At 51.2% G+C, this 17,181-nt stretch overlaps 4 protein-coding genes across 4 annotated transcripts; 2 read left to right on the top strand and 2 right to left on the bottom strand.

Annotated features, from left to right (window-relative positions):
* Positions 1–1,794: 1,794 nt before the first annotated feature.
* On the bottom strand, positions 1,795–2,641 carry BCR38DRAFT_420582 (uncharacterized protein). Its single transcript, XM_040859391.1, has 2 exons — positions 2,292–2,641; positions 1,795–2,228 (listed from the first exon to the last, which is right to left on the bottom strand). Exons 1-2 carry the CDS (start codon positions 2,304–2,306, stop codon positions 2,061–2,063), a joined length of 183 nt encoding a protein of 60 aa, XP_040719915.1. The 5' UTR covers positions 2,307–2,641; the 3' UTR covers positions 1,795–2,060.
* A 24-nt stretch (positions 2,642–2,665) lies between these two features.
* BCR38DRAFT_420580 (uncharacterized protein) lies at positions 2,666–2,920 on the top strand. The gene has a single exon (XM_040859390.1). The coding sequence runs from the start codon at positions 2,672–2,674 to the stop codon at positions 2,888–2,890; it is 219 nt and encodes a 72-aa protein (XP_040719914.1). The 5' UTR covers positions 2,666–2,671; the 3' UTR covers positions 2,891–2,920.
* Positions 2,921–7,973: 5,053 nt separating this feature from the next.
* BCR38DRAFT_420576 (uncharacterized protein) lies at positions 7,974–10,271 on the bottom strand. The gene has a single exon (XM_040859389.1). The coding sequence runs from the start codon at positions 10,222–10,224 to the stop codon at positions 8,230–8,232; it is 1,995 nt and encodes a 664-aa protein (XP_040719913.1). The 5' UTR covers positions 10,225–10,271; the 3' UTR covers positions 7,974–8,229.
* Positions 10,272–10,546: 275 nt separating this feature from the next.
* On the top strand, positions 10,547–15,496 carry BCR38DRAFT_384527 (uncharacterized protein). The gene is made up of 5 exons (XM_040857460.1): positions 10,547–10,991; positions 11,060–11,163; positions 11,218–12,202; positions 12,252–13,534; positions 13,586–15,496. The coding sequence occupies exons 1-5, from the start codon at positions 10,700–10,702 to the stop codon at positions 15,311–15,313; spliced, it is 4,392 nt and encodes a 1,463-aa protein (XP_040719912.1). The 5' UTR covers positions 10,547–10,699; the 3' UTR covers positions 15,314–15,496.
* The last annotated feature ends 1,685 nt before the right edge of the window (positions 15,497–17,181 follow it).

Raw genomic sequence — 17,181 nt, 5'->3', positions numbered from 1 at the left:
TCCTCCTTCCAGCCGATCGCCTTAAGTGCGAGCCGAAAATCCGCGAAGAACACGCGAAAGTTCGTTGCCCCCTTTAGGTATTGAGACTTGTCTGGTTTGAATGAGAAGCGCTTCCAGCAGAGCCTTACGGCCGGCGAGCGCGTGCCCCGTGCTCTGTCATCTCCATCCGAATCACTCGAATCGTCTGGGTCGCTCGGCGGTTGGGTGCGGCGGCGGATTGCGTCTCGTCTTCTCTTCCTTTCCTTTCCGTCATCCGACTCGTTGTCGTCTGGTGGTGGTGGATTGCCGCCGGTTGGCCTTCTTCTCAGCTTCTCGAGCTGTTTGGCGATCTTTTCCTCATAGTGCTTCCGTAGCTGTTCTTCTGCCGCCTTAGCGGTTACGTCAGCGAGCTGGTCCTTTTCTTGCAATTGATCAAGCCCTTCGTAGGGTAGCCAGTCTACGGGGGGTTCGGCAGCCCCGTAATTCGATCGGGCTGGCTGGTAAAGTTCTTTTGCCTGCTCAACAGATGAGCGGCGTGACCGCCAAGATTTCGACCGTGAGCTCGGTCGCGATTCTTTTGTTTGCACTAGTGCGTCAAGTTGGTTCTTGTAGTGCTCAATTCGTTCGTTCTGCTGCTGTTGAACGCGCTGGTTCTCTTCTTCCTTGGCAGCGTACGTTGATTTTATCTCTTTTAGCTCTGCCATCAGCTCAGCTATCGACGGATGCTGATTGGCAGATGCGCTGGCGCCAGTGGCGCCGTCAGCGCTGTCAGGCGTACCTGCCTCAGCCGCAGCTTTGCTGCCCCGCGTCATCATGCGTGACGGCGCGGTTGCCATGTTGGTGGCTAAGGTGTAATAACGCGTGTTCTGTGTCGTTCACGTACGACGAGCTGATCTGACTTCAATAGGGCGTAATAATCGCTCCTTCTTCCTCTCACGTCAACAGATTTGACGGCGATTCAGCTAATCGCTGTAGGTGAGGATCCTTGGGATACGCGCGAGAATTGCCTTGCGATGAAGTCAGGGCTCACGATGATGATTATCTCGCAGAATGCGCGAGAGTAATCTCTGTGATGGTTGTCGACCTCCGAATTGGCGTAAAATAACGCATCCGTCTCTCTCCCCACGACGGCGATCCAGCAGCAGCTGTCTGATCGCACCGCAACGGCGGCAGGGAAGAGTCCTTGGGAGTAATCGCGATAAATGCCTTTTTATCGAAGTCTGCCGTTTAAGATGATCTTGCAGTAATGTGCTGCCTTGATCGTCTTCTGAGATGCTACCATGTGGGCAAATCGCAGCCCACCGTTCATTGTTGTTCTTATGACTATCGTTACTTGCCGTAAGCTCTGGCTAATCTACAGTGGCTACACTGGGTGGTCCGTGCGGGGCCGAACACTGCCATTTCTGCCCACAAAAACAAATCCATGTTTGGATGTTCTTGTGAGTATTAAATGCTCAGCGCTGCTGTTCTCCCCACCAGAAAACTAGGTGTAACTGGTGCACCAGAACAAGTCATCGGAGCAATATGGACACTTGTCACCGGTGGGCTCCTATTGAGCTGTCAGCATGTCGCCAACAGCACTTGTTTTCAACAGGGGCTTCTGGGGCAGGGGGCTTTGCCCGGTTCGCGTCATCAAGATGGAGGGCAAGACGCGGGCAAGACTACAAGATGGCAAGATGAGTGACTGGGGATTCGATGGTGCCGACGCATGTCGCACCGCGATGTTACCCTAATTCCGGGTTTCTTTCAGGACACCCCAGACTCCGTGCTCCCCTGAAAGTTCCGTGGTCGCATCCCTAGCCCATCCGTACGTACCCTTGATTTGGGTTGTGTCCTTGAGGGCCCAGGACAATTGTCGTCTTCGGTTCCAATCATGACTGGTTCACTCCGCTCATGCTGCAACGAAGACTTGCAACGCTCCAATAGGAGAACATAACATACCGCAAGCAACGATGCATTGCATTTTGTTCCCGGGAAAGCAGCAACCCAATTTTCAAGAACTTTCCATCACTACCTTCGACATAACCTGTCAGGCATTGCCAATTGCTAAGTGAGCATTGGATACAGTCATTCGTTGATCTTCAAGCCAAAGCTAACCAAATGATATGCCCTCTGCCGTAACCAAATATGTTACGAATGATGACAGACGGGTGCATGTCTTGAGCACAGGAGCACCCATGTGCAGCCAATGACACAGATATGAAGAGATGACACCGTAACGCGAGTTCTGCTGCAACCCTTCTATATGGGTAGGTTAGCCACCAATCCAACACGCAACCGCCGCTTATAGTTTGTAACTTGAAAAGTTGTAGAGGCGCCCCTGACATAGTGGAAAGCGATGGCAAACCTCCGAATAGGCGTCACTCGGCAGAACAACTGCCAGCTCCTCTGCCCTGCCGGCTCATAGCAGCAGAGTGGTATTCCTGGGTGACCATCGGGCTCGTGGCTGGGCTACATGGCAGTAGTCCTCAATTTGATAGTACAGCCGTTAAATGACTGAAACACCACATCTCTGCAAGCCGACGTCCAAGGTGGCGCGCAACACGCCAAGTCACGGCACGATATTACTGCGCAGTGACAAGGGCTTTCGTCATGGACGCTCTACGGCAATCGAACTTGGTCGTGGATTCACGCTTATATGTTCAACTGGACAACGCCTGAGCGTCTGAAAGAACAAGTCGCGCAACTCAAAATGGTCTCACCCCTGCTGTTTGCAGGCCGAGTTTGGGAGTCGGCATCGGCATGTTGCTGTCTGCTGAGGGAATCAAGCCTTGTTGACTTCAAGCCAGACCCTGAGGCTACCGTCAAGGAGGCTCACCGCCAGAAATCTGCCTTGTGTTCCGTTTTCGGCAACGGATTAGATGCAAGTGCATCGCAGCAATCACACGTGGGTTCGTTGTCTTGTTGGTAAATTGAGTCACTTCTTCCCAGCCGCGAGCACACTCGATTACAATGCGAAGAACCTCGGTACGTTGGTCATTACAAATCCTTCCGTCAGGTAACAAACAAACAAAAGCCATGTTACGAAAGAGACAGGACAGGGGCAGCCAACGAATCACAAAATATCCGACAGCCTCATCAGGTTCCAGCTGTTGAAACCTGGTCTCCCCTTCTCTTCAAACTTAATGACAAGATCGTCTGCCAATTGCTCTGGTTCTCCACGTGAATTCGCCAACTGCTACCCCAGGACCCGGACGAACCAATGTTAACGGGGGAGTGTGCAAGCACATTCCGGCTAAAATGGGGGGGGGGAGGGCTTTTCGCTTAGGTTGTATTGCTGCCCACCCAGGTAATCCTTGTGAGGATCTGACATGTCAGTCAGGGTCCTAAAAGTTTGGGATTTACAAGGCCCCGCACAAGCGCCCTATCCCTTGCCAACAACTAAACGACCTGTCGCTCCTTGTCGGTGTTTTAGTCCCACTAGTGCTCTATACTCGGTCCTGGTCCCACCTGATGGAAAGCGACCCTGGAGGACCACAATACAACGCTGGCAGCAAATTACAGTTCGTTCCAGTCTTTGCCAAAGTATGGCTTCAGGTCATCATGTCCTGCCATCCACCGCAAATGACGAGAAGGACAGCTGGCTCTGCATTCCTCCACCCAGTAATGGACGGTACGGCACGGCATAAGGCTTTGTCGGTGGAAAATTTCCTCGGGACGTGTGAGCTGTTTCATCTGGATGCCGTGCCAGTCGCTATGCTCACATCATTATTATCTCTATCTGGTAGAGCCGGGTGGTTTATGTCAATCGTTCATCTTGAGACCGACGGTAGTCGGGGGAGGGGGGAGAGGGGGGGCGTTGTGGATTGCTCAGATGAAATTTGGCTACATATGATATGTCACTTCGGCCGGATATCATACGATGGGATCCGCCTTGAGAATGCCCGGGGAGAGAAGACTTTTGGGATGACATGGCGCTTAAGTGGTCAAGCTCTTATGGTGATCTCTTTGGCACGGCCCTGAGGCCCCGGGGCTGATTTGCACAGAAGCACGCTTAATCGGCAACTGAAAAGTTGCTCCAGACTCTTTCCGGTTTAGCGAAAAGAGTGATCATGGCTGGATGTGACATGTTCATCAGACGAACTGATTGGTCTTTTTGAGTCCTAGTTGTCATTCCATATGGTTCGGTACGTAGTGCAAGTATTCACGAGTGGAGGCTGAGGCATAGATCTCCTGGACGTTATTTGTGCAACTCAAACCAGGACCGATAAGGTGTTAGTTTACCTCCATGAGACCGCGGCTGAGTCGTTGTCCAAACACTTACCTACGCACGCTTATCTCGTGGGTTAAAACATCACTGATGTATTCGGAACGGCATATGACGAGTTTCTTCGTTCATCCACAACACGGTCGAGTTTAGATCCCAATGTACATTGAGTTTTGACCTTCAGTCTTTTCGGGACTTCCATACTGGGCGAACTGGTGAATACCTGAGTCCCACACCCTTTCCGCGCTCCTAGATACACTTTAACAAATTTCATCATTTCTAGGCCCTTTTCATTGTGTACCAATGTTATAGAACTATTACATACTTCATTGTTCACATTGCACAGTCAAGACAACACAGACAAGTCTGCTTCGTCTGGCGTTCGAAGTAGTCACAGGCGCCGCCCCCTCCCCACACGACAACGCCCGGCTCTCGCTCCAGCCCCTCGGTGAAGCTCGTCATGATTTACCGAGACGGCAGGGGAAAGCAAGCCGGGTAAAGTGCTGAGCCATCCACGAGACTGATTGGAGGCCTATATGCCGGAACCAGATCTACTACTCGGTCGGCTTCATATTGGTGTGGGTGTGGGTGTGTGAGAGAGTGAGTGTTCGTCCCTCTGTGCGTTCCTCCCACGCTCTGTTGCAACCCAACCCAACCCAGCCGAAGACCATTCCAACTGGACGCCACTCGCTTCCCCTTAGCGGGCGCCGAGCAATATCCTGATTCCGGGAAATGCTATCAACTTTAATATCTCAGCAATCTGACCGTCTGCTCGTCCACTTGGTGTGTAGTGGAGGTACCCCAGATTTAACAATGCTCCTCCGATCCCCGGATGTATGTAATGTATGGATGGTTTTGTGGATGCAATGATGACTACTGCTTTAAGTATTTGGTGTGCATGTAGCTTGAATTCGGATCCGACTTAGTCTGTATGCTGTTTCTCGAACTGGCGAAGCTACCAAGTAGAGATATGCAACGTTGTGGCTTGCGGTAAAAGTCTTGAGGCTTCCAAGCGTCGCAGAATAAGCTTGACGATCGCGACAACGGTCGACACGGCGACTTAAGAAAAACTGGTCATGAACAGGAGCTGTTGGACCGCGTTCAAGTTCGACATCATTCGTTGTCCGTCTGGAACTCAGGTCGCACGAAGTTCTAAGCCGTGGCGAATTCATCAATGTATGTATATCGCTTTCGCTTTCACGTCCTCACTTCCACGGCTTGTGATAAGTCCGCAGAAGACTTTTGGTAGCATTTCCCCATGGAATGCTACATAATCTACTAAATCCACAATTACGCAAAGTTTGGGAAGGCCTTCTAGAGAAACGCCTGTATCCTTTTCGATACATGACTACCCAACATGAAAAGCTCGTGATACATTACGTTACAGATCATCTATTTTCTACCCATGCTTCAGAATATCGAGACCAGTAAGTGTGGACCGGAGTCCGGCTTAGCATGGGTGCTTAGATGAAATTGCGACTAGGTAGAAAAGAACAAGTTGCGATCCTTTCCGATACGACGACGTATTTAGTCGTATCCAGTCATGCGATTATGTCTCATCTCGTCCCCCGAATACGGGCCATTGACTGTCTTCGCATGGTCGATGCATGAGCCCGTGACGGGTGGAAAAAATCATGTTGCAAATCTTTCCGATGAAGGACGTGCGTGGTCATAGCGATTCTACACTACCTCGTCTCTTGAACTGCCTACTTGCCAGGTGACATCGGAGCCGAGAACGGGAGACCAGGTTACCTATTTGAGACGAACTTCTTTTTGCCGTCTCCTGAATGGGGGTGCGTGCGTGCTTAGCCTGTCTCCTCTTCAAGTTCCAAAAGAGCCTGAGTTGCACTGTGTATGGGCGTGAAGGAGCATATGCATGCATTGTGTCTTAATAATCGATGGATGATAGAGTGTATCGCGAGGGGTCCGGGAGGGGGGCGGGGGACGGAGGGCGGTGTGCGATGGCTTTGATACTCTATTCGGTTACATTGCCGTGTCTTGAACTATTAGTTGAGTTGCATCATGCCGCCGTGTCATGGATGGCGCCGCGGAAGTATCAGTGTCTTGCTGGAGAGGAACCTCGCTGCTATTATTCTCTATATTGGGCCATTTGAGCAGTTCAGCGATGCAATGGAGTAGAATTTGGCACTGGGCGATGTCATGACCATATTTCCAAGGCACCATGGGACTTGTGGGGAGGAGGGTAGGTGGCAGGAATGTCTGCTGGCGAAGCGCAATAACCTTTGGAAAATACCCTGAATACCAATAGATTTGGGTTCCCAACGTAAGAGTATGGAATTCTCTCGTCGTTTGGAGGTTTCACTGGGAGCGTTTCATAGTGATCATATTGTCGTGAACCTGCATGTGCCGTTCAGGTAGACTTCACCGTCCGAATGTGAACAACGGTATCTCAGGGTCCATGTGTACATGGTGACGAAGAGAGGAAATTCATTACCACCGTGCTTCTCTTTCTGGCCCCTTTCGATGGCTCTGTGTTATGGGCTATGTGGACCCCTTTCATTGTTGCATTGATTCCGTCCTGTGCTGCCTCTCGGACTATTGACAGAGCTCCGCGTTTCTATGGGAATAAGGATGCTCTGGGCGACGAGGAGAGGATCCGAGCTAGGATACAGGCATCCGTGAACCAAAGGGAACTCTGTGGATCATGTCACCTCTGCTGGTCTCGAGATAGTCCTGATGCCGTGAAGAGGCACATGGGGCGTATCCGTACTTGAAAGACCACAGATTGGGGGTGGCAAGACCAAAATCCCGTAATTCCAGGACTTTCAGTACTAAATCCCTTTCAAGTTCTGTCGTAATAGTGTACCGGTCGGTCTCAGGACACAGGCCCTGTTGGGCTGTGTGCCAAAGTCGTCGATGTTTGGAACCGGGAGAGTATGGTTTGCCATGGGAGCCAAGTACAGGATTTGATGGTCTCATTACGAATTCTTAAACGTAGAACTCTGGTAGTCGAACAGTTACATAACCTGTTAAATCATATGCCTGTCATTTATTCGGACAATGAGCGTTCCCCCATTTTCCGCCTAAGTAGCTCATTGACAGTTTTTCGAAGTGATGATAATTCTTCTCCCGTTGCTCGTGTCCATGATCTTCCATGCTATTCAGCAGGGCCTTGTAGTTCTTCTCATTTATCGAGGACACGACGGGACTAGTGCTTGTTAACGGACGAAAAAGGGGGCTAGGAATCTTCGGCAACACCCTCATTTGAGAGCACCTGGCGATTTGAATTGTTCACAAGCACTCCCTTCGACACTAGAATAGACCTCCCTAAACAGACAGCGAGCTTGAAAACCGAGCTCTTAGGAAGCCGCGAAACGACTGGAGACTAGGAGGCAAAGCCAGGGCGGGATATCTAAATTATCATGGTCAACGTGACAAACATGAGCGGCATATTGAACACTAAGCATCTGTTTGCGCATTTTGCCAGCTCGTTCATAACCTCTACGTCTACCACACGACCCTGAAATGAAAACCCATCACAAAGCTTTGAAAAGGGGCGCACACTCGAAACCTCCCATCTGATTAAGATTGCTTACAGGCGAGCACACTGAAGGTCTGACACCTGCAACTCTTCTCCATATGGCTTGGGATCTTTTCAACCTCGAAGACGATAATTGTGGTCCAAACAAGCCTTGTGTACGGTCAGGGTGAACACCTCTCGCTGAACTGCCTTGGAAACCAGTTCTGTAAGAGATGTATGGCACTTTGCGCTGCTGGAACACATATAAAACCTTGTTTGGCAGTATTTCGCCAATATTTATTGTCATCAGCCTTATTGTGTTGCATGGTATCTTTGATGCCGACAATGTTGCGCACAGTTGCGTATGTAGTTGAACCTCGACTAGTTTGGTGGCCGTACGTACTTCGATACTGCGTGGTGTAGTTTGAGATGTCGATTGTTCGTACAATATTTGTACAGGTATATTCTGGTAGTTATGTACAAATAGTATATACGCCAGCTCTCTCTGGTCCAAGCCCTCGCGCTCGAATTGAAAGATCTCAGATGCCCATTCACTAGCACATTACTGTTCCCGCTCGTAGAACGCGACCCATTTATACTTATCATCCTCTTCCTCCTGGGCTTCAAGCTCTTTCAGTTTGCGGTTCCAACCTGGCTCGAGGCGCTCCCTATCTTCAAAATATTTGACGACAAATCGATTCAACAGGTTGCGATTCGGCTTCAACCTCTCTGCTACGTCGGTAGGTACTATGCCCTCGAAGATTAGACGATCGTGCGCCGCGATCATCTTGCGTGCCAATGCGACCAAATCAGCGCGCGGTCCTGCATCGTGTAGCCAGCGCTCCCGCTCCGTCTCGTTCAAGAACCTTTTGTGCGGAACCTTGGCTAACCCGCCAAAGGTGAACTGCTTGGCAGCGATCTTGTAAGGCTCCCAAAGATTGTCAAGCGCAGTTGTCAGCTGCTTGCCCCAGGCTAGCTTGGCGCCGTCTACATCCGTCTTGGCCTGTTCCACGAACATGCGCTTGTTGGCGTAAGCAAGGCGCAAGTAAATACTCATGGCTCTCATGTCGGGGACGCGCATCGTGGTGAGCATTATCTCGAGGACTGAGGTGGCATTGTTGAAAGCGCTCTTGTTCAGATTGTCTCCTAGGCATGTGAACATAGCCGTACGAAAGGTCCTTGCGGACATGTATTCTTTGGGCATGGTCTGGAGAAGGTATTCAACAGTCTTGGTACTGTTTTTACCCCGGCACAGCAACCTCAGGAGAGCATGCCAGTTTTGGGCATCGGGATCAACCGAATACACCTTGGTGAAGACTGTCCAGTAGCGGGGCCCGAGGGTTGTTTTGCGGATCTTGTCTAGGACAGAGAGAATGAGGGATAGCGAGTTATTCCCGGGTTGTGCGTGTGTTGCTGAGAGCTTTCTGGGTGCCTTGTAACTGGGTTTTTGCAATGCTTTGCTTTTAGAATTCTGGACCTCCTGAACCTGGGTAGCTGAAGCCTCTCGATCCATGCCAAGGCGAATGAGCAACTGCTCATCCTTGGGGATCTTCATAGTTTGCTCAATGAGAGACAAAACGGCTTCGCTGTCCTTATAACCGCCCAAAAGCAGTATTCTACCCATGGAGCAGACAAGTTCCTCGTCGATGACAATGTTGGCAGAGCGCCACTTCGAAATGACCTCATCCCAGATGGCCTTTGCTCGCTGGATGCTCAGCTGCGCAATTTCCTCCAGCTGGCTCTCCGACGCCCCGTCCGGTCCCCGTTTGCTGCTCTCGTGAATGGCTTGCACGGCATGGTTCCGAAGTGCGTTGAGGATGGTAGTGTAAGTCAGATTGTTCGGGGCCCGTAGCCCTCCGTTGGCCGAGTCCACGATGGTAAACATGGTGTCAATGTCATTGGCCCTTGCGCAAACCTGGAGGACGGCGTTTAGATGGATTGTATTGGGCTTCAGCCGTTCGTCTGGGCCATTCAACATGTTGTTGTAGAGTCTGACGGCCTCTCTCACTGCTAGCTTTGAGTGCGGCGACGCAGCGCACCCCCGGAAGATGATGGTGTAGGTCTGGGCGGTTGGCATTTGGGCCCTCTTCTTCATCTCGTTGTAAAGCTTCATGGCAGCGTGTAACTTGTGTTCGCGCAGTTGGTAATCGATCAGATGGTTCCAACTGACGGGTATTTTGTGATCTTTGCTCGCCGTCCGCACCAGGAGAGCGGCCTCGTCGAAGCGGCCCTTGGCCAGCGTCTGCTCGACATGTTGCGCAATGAAGAGCGGGTCTTTTAGGTAGTGCAGATGTTTGTTGACAGCCCACTGTGTTGATTTGGATACTCTGCGTTTCACGTCATCTTCATCTCCGTCTTCGTCTTGGTCCTCTTGCTCGTCCTCGGCTGGTTTGCTGCTGCGTGCCGGTCTGGATGGTCTCATTGCCACGGCAGCTGTCGCATAGCTCTTCGCCGTGCACGCAGCCGTAGGCGCGGCATATTTCGGAACCTCAAGTAGAATTGTGTTTTCAAACAGAATAGTCAAGCATCTTCTTGTACAAGCTCTACAAGCAAACATGATGTCCTCCGGGACCAAAGCTGGGCGATGCTGCAACTACCTAAATCGCATAGACAGAGCGCCCCGAAATTTTCCATACTGTCCAAAAAAAACACTGGGCAGAGGTACCCTGTAGCGTGATGTCAAGCCTCGGTTGAGCGATATTTCAGCGCTGTAGCTTCTAACGGGTAGGTGCAACAACTGGGACCTACCTTACGCGACAGCATCTGCAAAGGGTGGTGGTCCTGATCATGCCAGCCACTTGCATCCGCCGGCCAAACTAAAGTGCTGGGGTTCGCGTCGACGCGAAGTTGCGGCCCACTTAGACGCGTACGTTTTAATAGCTTCCCTCTCATAGTCAAGAGGTATCCCACTATACACACATTCACACCAATTGAACGAATTACTTTACAAAAACTTTCTGTTCTTGGTTCAACCTGATCATGCCTCGCAGTTTGTGAGCATTGCATCCACGCCGCATACTCCTTCAGCCATCATGTCTAAGGTTGCCAACAAACGCAATAAGTTCGCCGAGCTTCGAGCTCTCCGGGCTTCTGGCAAGAAGGCATTCGACTCGTACGAAGTCCAGCAAGAAACGGATCTGTACGAAGAAGTCGACGAGAACCAGTACAAGAAGATCGTCCGCGACCGTCTAAACGAAGATGATTTCGTAGTCGACGACAACGGCGAGGGATATGCCGACGACGGTCGCGAGGACTGGGATCGAGTCCAGCAATACGAGTCTGACAGTGAGGATGACCATGTGGTCAAAGGAAAGCCCAAGTCAGGTACGAAGCAACCCACTTCGGGCGACAGACAGGTTATGAGGAGCTCATCAGATCTGACAAAGTGCCAGACAAGCGGAAACACGACGAGGAAAAGGCCAAGAAGGACGCGAACGACCGAGACATTAGCCAGTATTTCATGAAAGGCCGCACTGCTCCCCAGCCCAAGCCAAAGGTACTGCTTCTGCGGCGATGACCCGCGTGATATCTGTGCTGACTCGAGCCCAAGGTTGTCAAAACCGAGGCCGACGACAAGTTTTTAGCCGACCTGTTGGGTGAAGTCGACTCAAACATCCCCGTGCCCGTGTCCCGAGTTGCCAAGAGACATCGGTCCCCTGAACGACGGAGAGCTCGCGTACTTTCTCCCGGCCCAGCTGCCAGACAACCAGCTCCCAAGAAGACCAAAGTTACAGATGACCGTCTGCCGTCTCCCTCCGACACCTTCGACGACGATGGATTCGTTCCGCCAATGGACATGGATGATGATTTGCCACCACCTGCTGCTGATGTCCTGATGAGCGATGCAGAGCCCGCACCCTCCTCCCCTACCACCAAGGTTGTCCAACGCAAGACTCAGGTTAAGGCCGAGCCTGCAGACGACGATGATGATGACATGATGGAAGTTGCCCACACTGGTACTATCAACACCACAAGCGTCAACCTGTCGGCGTCACGGCCAATCAAGAAGCTTCTAAAGCCAGATCCATATCCTTCTCCGGTCAGCTCGTCTCCTTCAAAGGCACCCGAATGCTCGATCGACGCCACGTCCTGGAACGATCTTACCAGCAAGCTCAATGTTGTTGGTAGCTCCCCTCCCGAGACGCGGACTATTGGCAAGCTCGACTACCAAGATGCCATTGAGGAAGACGGCAGCCTCAACTTCTTCTGGACCGACTACACTGAGGTCAATGGCAGCCTTTGCTTGTTTGGCAAGGTGCTTAACAAGAAGAACGGCTCTTACGTGAGCTGTTTTGTCAAGGTCGACAATGTTTTGAGAAAGTTGTACTTCTTGCCGCGTCAATACCGGCAACAGGATGGCCAAGACACCAGTGAAGAAATCGAGATGATGGATGTTTTTACTGAAGTCGACGAGATTATGACCAAGATGAAAGTCGGCATGCACAAGATCAAGGCCTGTACAAGGAAGTACGCCTTTGAACTGCCGGATATACCCAAGGAAGGACAGTATTTAAAACTACTTTACCCTTACACCAGTAAGTTTTACCGGGCGAGGCCAACTTCTGCACTGCTAACTTTGCGCAGAGCCGCAGATTGCCCAAGAAATGGTTGGAGAGACCTTCTCGCATATCTTCGGCACGAACACTTCACTTTTCGAGCAGTTTGTGTTGTGGAAAAATATCAAAGGGCCATGCTGGCTGAAGATTGAGGACGCCGACTTTGGTACCCTCAAGAATGCATCGCATGCCAAGCTCGAGGTTTCAGTTGAACATCCCAACATGGTGTCTGCTTTGAGCGACTCGGACAATTTGGACGCACCCCCCCTCACTCTCATGAGCATGGCTATGAGAACCACGTTCAACGCCAAAGTGAACAAACAGGAGATATTTTCGATCAGTGCTCGCATTTACGAAAACGTCCTTCTCAGTGACACCACTCCAGCAGAGAAGCTGCCTTGCCGAACGTTCACCCTGATTCGGCCGAGTGGATCGGCTTTCCCCCTGGGTTTTGAAAAGTTAGCCAAGGACCGCAAAAAGGGCCTGATCAAGCTGATGAAACAGGAGTCCGAGATTCTCTCGTTCTTCCTGGCCCAGGTCGACGTTGTTGACCCCGATGTCATCCTGGGACATCAGCTTGAAGGAGTAGACTACAGTATTCTTCTGAATCGTTTACACGAGAAGAAGACCCCCCAGTGGTCTCGTCTGGGCCGACTCCGCAGATCACAATGGCCGTCGTCTATAGGCAAGGTCGGTGGTAATGTGTTCGCCGAGCGCCAGGTCATTGCTGGTCGTCTGCTCTGTGACCTTGCCAACGAGGCTGGCAAATCCGTCATGTACAAGTGTCAGTCTTGGAGTTTGACCGAGATGTGCAGCCTTTACTTGGGCGGCGAAAAGAGGAGAGATGTCGACAACGAGGCAGCCTTGAAGACGTGGGCAACGGATAAAAACGGTCTCATGGATTACATCACGCACATGGAAGCCGACACTCATTATATCGCTGCCCTCGCCTTGCGAACTCAGATGTTGCCACTGACTAAAGTCTTGACGAACTTGGCTGGCAACTCGTGGGCTCGAACTCTCACTGGCACACGTGCTGAGCGGAACGAGTACATTTTGCTTCACGAGTTCCACCGGAACAAGTACATTTGTCCAGACAAGCAGAGCTTCAAGGGTCGGGTTAAGCTTGAAGACGAAAACGGCGAAGAGGCTAGCGACACCAAGAAGGACAAATACAAGGGAGGTCTCGTTTTCGAGCCAGAGAGGGGTCTTTACGACAAGTACGTACTTGTTATGGACTTCAACTCCCTGTATCCTTCCATCATTCAGGAGTACAATATCTGCTTCACGACAGTGGAGAGAAGTGGGATGGTAAGTACCCCTTAAAATCGTTCAAATGACCCCTACTGATTGAAGGCGTAGTCTGAGGACGAAGGAGCTGTTCCGGAAGTGCCTACGGCTCAGACTCAAGGTGTTCTGCCCAGGCTTATCGCCACGCTGGTCAGCCGCAGAAGAGAGGTCAAGCAGCTCATGAAGGACAAGAACGCAACACCCGAGCAGCTTGCCACTTATGACATCAGGCAGCTTGCGTATAAGCTCACAGCCAATTCTATGTACGGATGTCTCGGCTACACCAAGTCGCGTTTCTACGCACGACCTCTCGCCATTCTTACCACATACAAGGGCCGTGAGATCTTACGGAGCACCAAAGAGCTTGCCGAGTCCAACTCGCTTCAGGTCATCTACGGTGACACAGATTCCGTCATGATCAATGCCAATGTCAACTCGGTAGCAGACGCCCTCAAGGTTGGTCATGAGTTCAAGAAGGCTGTCAACGCACGGTACCAAAAACTCGAGATTGACATTGACAACATATTCCGCCGTATCCTGCTGCAGGCTAAGAAGAAGTATGCGGCGATTAACCTCGTCGAAGTTGGAGGCAAGTGGGAGGAGAAGATGGAGGTCAAAGGTCTCGACATGAAGCGCCGCGAGTACTGCGCACTGTCCAAAGAGATCTCGTCACGGATATTGAACGATATTCTGTCAGGCGATGATACTGAAGTCTCGATCCAGCGCATCCACGAGTACCTCCGCGATATTGCGGCCAAGATGCGCGCGCAGACAATCCCTGTGCAAAAGTACATCATCTTTACCCAGCTTGGCAAGGGCCCTAAAGAGTACCCCAACGCAGACTCGATGCCCCAGGTGCAGGTCGCCCTCCGCGAGATTGCACGAGGCAAGAACGTTCGTCGCGGCGATGTCATATCGTATGTCATAACTGGCGACAGCAAACAGTCGTCGGAGTCCGTGGCGAAACGTGCATACACGCCTCAAGACATGATGAAAGCCGGTTCAGACCTCAAGGTGGATGTCGAGTGGTATATCGGCAAGCAGATCTTCCCACCCGTGGAGCGTCTCTGTGCCAATATCGTCGGCACGTCTACCGCCCAGCTCGCAGAGCAGCTCGGCCTTGATATTCGCCGCTACGCTAACAACTCGTCATACAGTGGACAGAATGGCAGCAACGACCTAGAGATCCACCCACTCGAGTCTCAGATCCCAGATGAGGTCCGCTTCGCCGATTGCGCGCGCCTTTCGCTGCGCTGTCGGAAATGCAAGACCAGCTCGCAATTCGAAGGTCTGTTAAACAGCAAGCAGGTCACGCCGCAGGGCGTCTCATGTCCAATCTGCTCAGCACACATTCCGAACCTCAGTATTGTCACCCAGGTCGAGGCCGCCATCCGCGCGCAAACGGCACAGTACTACGAGGCGTGGCTAGTGTGCGATGACACATCTTGCGGCCACCGCACACGGCAGATGTCCGTCTACGGCGGCAAGTGTCTGGGTCCCAAGGGCCTGGCGAGCGGATGCCTGGGCCGCATGCGATACGAGTACGGCGAGCGGGACATCTACAACCAGCTTGTCTACTTTGCAAGCCTCTGGGACGTGGAGAAGGCCAAGGAAAAGGTCAGGGATGGGCAGGAGAAGCTGGGGGGCGCCGGGAAGGAGACGGTGCTCGCACTGGCAGAGCATAACAGAGTCCGATTTGACACGGTAAAGAGCGTTGTGGATAAATATCTGGATAAGTGTGGTCGGCGGTGGGTGGCGATGGATACCCTGTTTGGCAAGTTGGGTTTTGTTGCCGTTTGAAGTACGAGTCTTGGTTGACAGTGTAACCAAGTACTTGTGGTAATGACTTATGGAATGGATTCATGGCTTGGTTTGCCGGCATCGGGCTTGTAATACTCAGGGTGTGGAGTAGATAGGAGGTTGGTTTCATCAGGTTTGAGGCTATACAATCTAGTTCTATGAATAGCTTGTCTTGAAGTGCTTCAGGAAGGATTGTTGTAAGACAGTGGAGATTCTGGAGCTGTTGCCAAACAGCATGTTTACGCGCGCATAGCAGTGTCCTTCGACTCTTGAGTGTTCATCTCCAATTCTACTTCGGTACATGGCACAGCATCCAAGTGGACGGCCGAAGAGGTGAAGCTTGGGATTGCAAATCTACCGTCGAGTAAATCATATGATTGATCAAAACCTGGGCTTATTGCCTTGAGTCCCGACACGACACAGTCAGTATTCGTTGATGGAACTCAAGGGTCGGGCCAATAAAACGAGGTATCGCAAGCACTTCGTGTTGAGTTCTCTACCGAAAGTGATCATCACAAGAAGCTCAATATGGTAGATCTAGTCAGGTTGTGGAGGCCGCCCGTGGTGCACATCCCAACCTCAGGCTATGTCCGGCATGAAGATGCTTTTCAAGCATATGTCGTCCTGCAAAATACCCCTGAAGTCATAGTTGATTATGCACTATGAGCCCACCCGCAATAACTCCTGACCAGCGGCTGGTGCTGGGCTACAAGGAGCCAGGCGTACTCGGAAAGTACATGAGATGGATAGCTGACCTTGCAGCAAAGTAAGTAATTCATATATATAAGTACGCTGGGGGATTATACCCTCGTCTAGAGCCTTCAAATGACTCAAGGTATTATAGCCTTTCTACCGCTTTAATAAGTAGAACCCGCTTCTAGGGCCTTGCCAGGGTACAGAGTGAAGGGGAGTACTAGGCGTCCCTACTGGTCATCACCGGGTGGTCACTGGCGGTCACTGGCAGTCTCAGGTAGGGGTGCCCAGTGTAGTTCATTGATCTCTAAGCTTCTTCCTATCTTCCTCCAAGATACCTCCCTTATATAGATAGATAACCAGAGCCCGTATTCGGAGTTGTAGAAGCCGTATATCGGAACAGCAGAGCACCCGTTCCCCCGGTTCCTCAGCACACCAAGACTTCCATATTAGGTCATGACTCGCAGGTCCCTATACCGGTGTCTTACACTCGGCACTCTGACAGGCCTCTATTTACGTATATTATAAACCTTCACGCAGCGACTTATAGTAGAGATACTACTCTTCAACCCTATACTATTTGTTAGCTCCTTATAAGCCTATTCCTATTCCTTTTATATAATCTAAAAAGGAAACGATTACAAAGGCGTAGTAATATATGAGGATGACCGCTACGGGCTAGCGAATCAAAAGCATGGTAATTTATTTAACGTGGTTTAACACCGAGTCGCGCACTTTTTCAACTTTTCCAACCTTTTGACTTCAACACTTATTTCCTCAACAACAACACCATGTCAGTTCAAACCCAAGAAGCCAAAATCAACCTTGCCATCGAAGCTATCCGATCGACCAAAAATATGAGCCAACGTCGAGCAGCAAAGCTATACGGTGTACCCGAGTCCTCACCAAGATAGAGGAAAGAGCTATTGTTCAGCATGTACTTGACCTAGATTTGAGAGGGTTTCCTCCCCGGCTAGAGGGTGTGGAAGATATGGCCAATTCTATTCTTGCGACGCGGGGTACCCGACGCGTCGGCAAGCTCTGGGCGCATCGCTTTGTAAAGCGAACCCAGAGTTACAGACGCGTTTTTCTCGCTCGTATGACTTCCAGAGGGCCCTCTGCGAGGATCCAAAGATTATTGAGGACTGGTTCCGGCTTGTATCGAATATGAGGGC

Source organism: Pseudomassariella vexata (assembly GCF_002105095.1).
Source record: "Pseudomassariella vexata strain CBS 129021 chromosome Unknown BCR38scaffold_2, whole genome shotgun sequence".
Taxonomy (NCBI): Eukaryota; Fungi; Ascomycota; class Sordariomycetes; order Amphisphaeriales; family Pseudomassariaceae; genus Pseudomassariella; species Pseudomassariella vexata.
The sequence above is the reverse complement of the archived record's forward strand: the minus strand, read 5'-3'. Positions and strand labels throughout refer to the sequence as shown.

Coding starts and splice junctions, on each gene's coding strand:
- BCR38DRAFT_384527 (XM_040857460.1), top strand. CDS start 10,700: ATGTCTAAGGTTGCCAACAAACGCAATAAGTTCGCCGAGCTTCGAGCT. Junction 10,992..11,059: donor CAAAGGAAAGCCCAAGTCAG/GTACGAAGCAAC, acceptor ACAAAGTGCCAG/ACAAGCGGAAACACGACGAG. Junction 13,535..13,585: donor CAGTGGAGAGAAGTGGGATG/GTAAGTACCCCT, acceptor TTGAAGGCGTAG/TCTGAGGACGAAGGAGCTGT.
- BCR38DRAFT_420576 (XM_040859389.1), bottom strand. CDS start 10,224: ATGTTTGCTTGTAGAGCTTGTACAAGAAGATGCTTGACTATTCTGTTT.
- BCR38DRAFT_420580 (XM_040859390.1), top strand. CDS start 2,672: ATGGTCTCACCCCTGCTGTTTGCAGGCCGAGTTTGGGAGTCGGCATCG.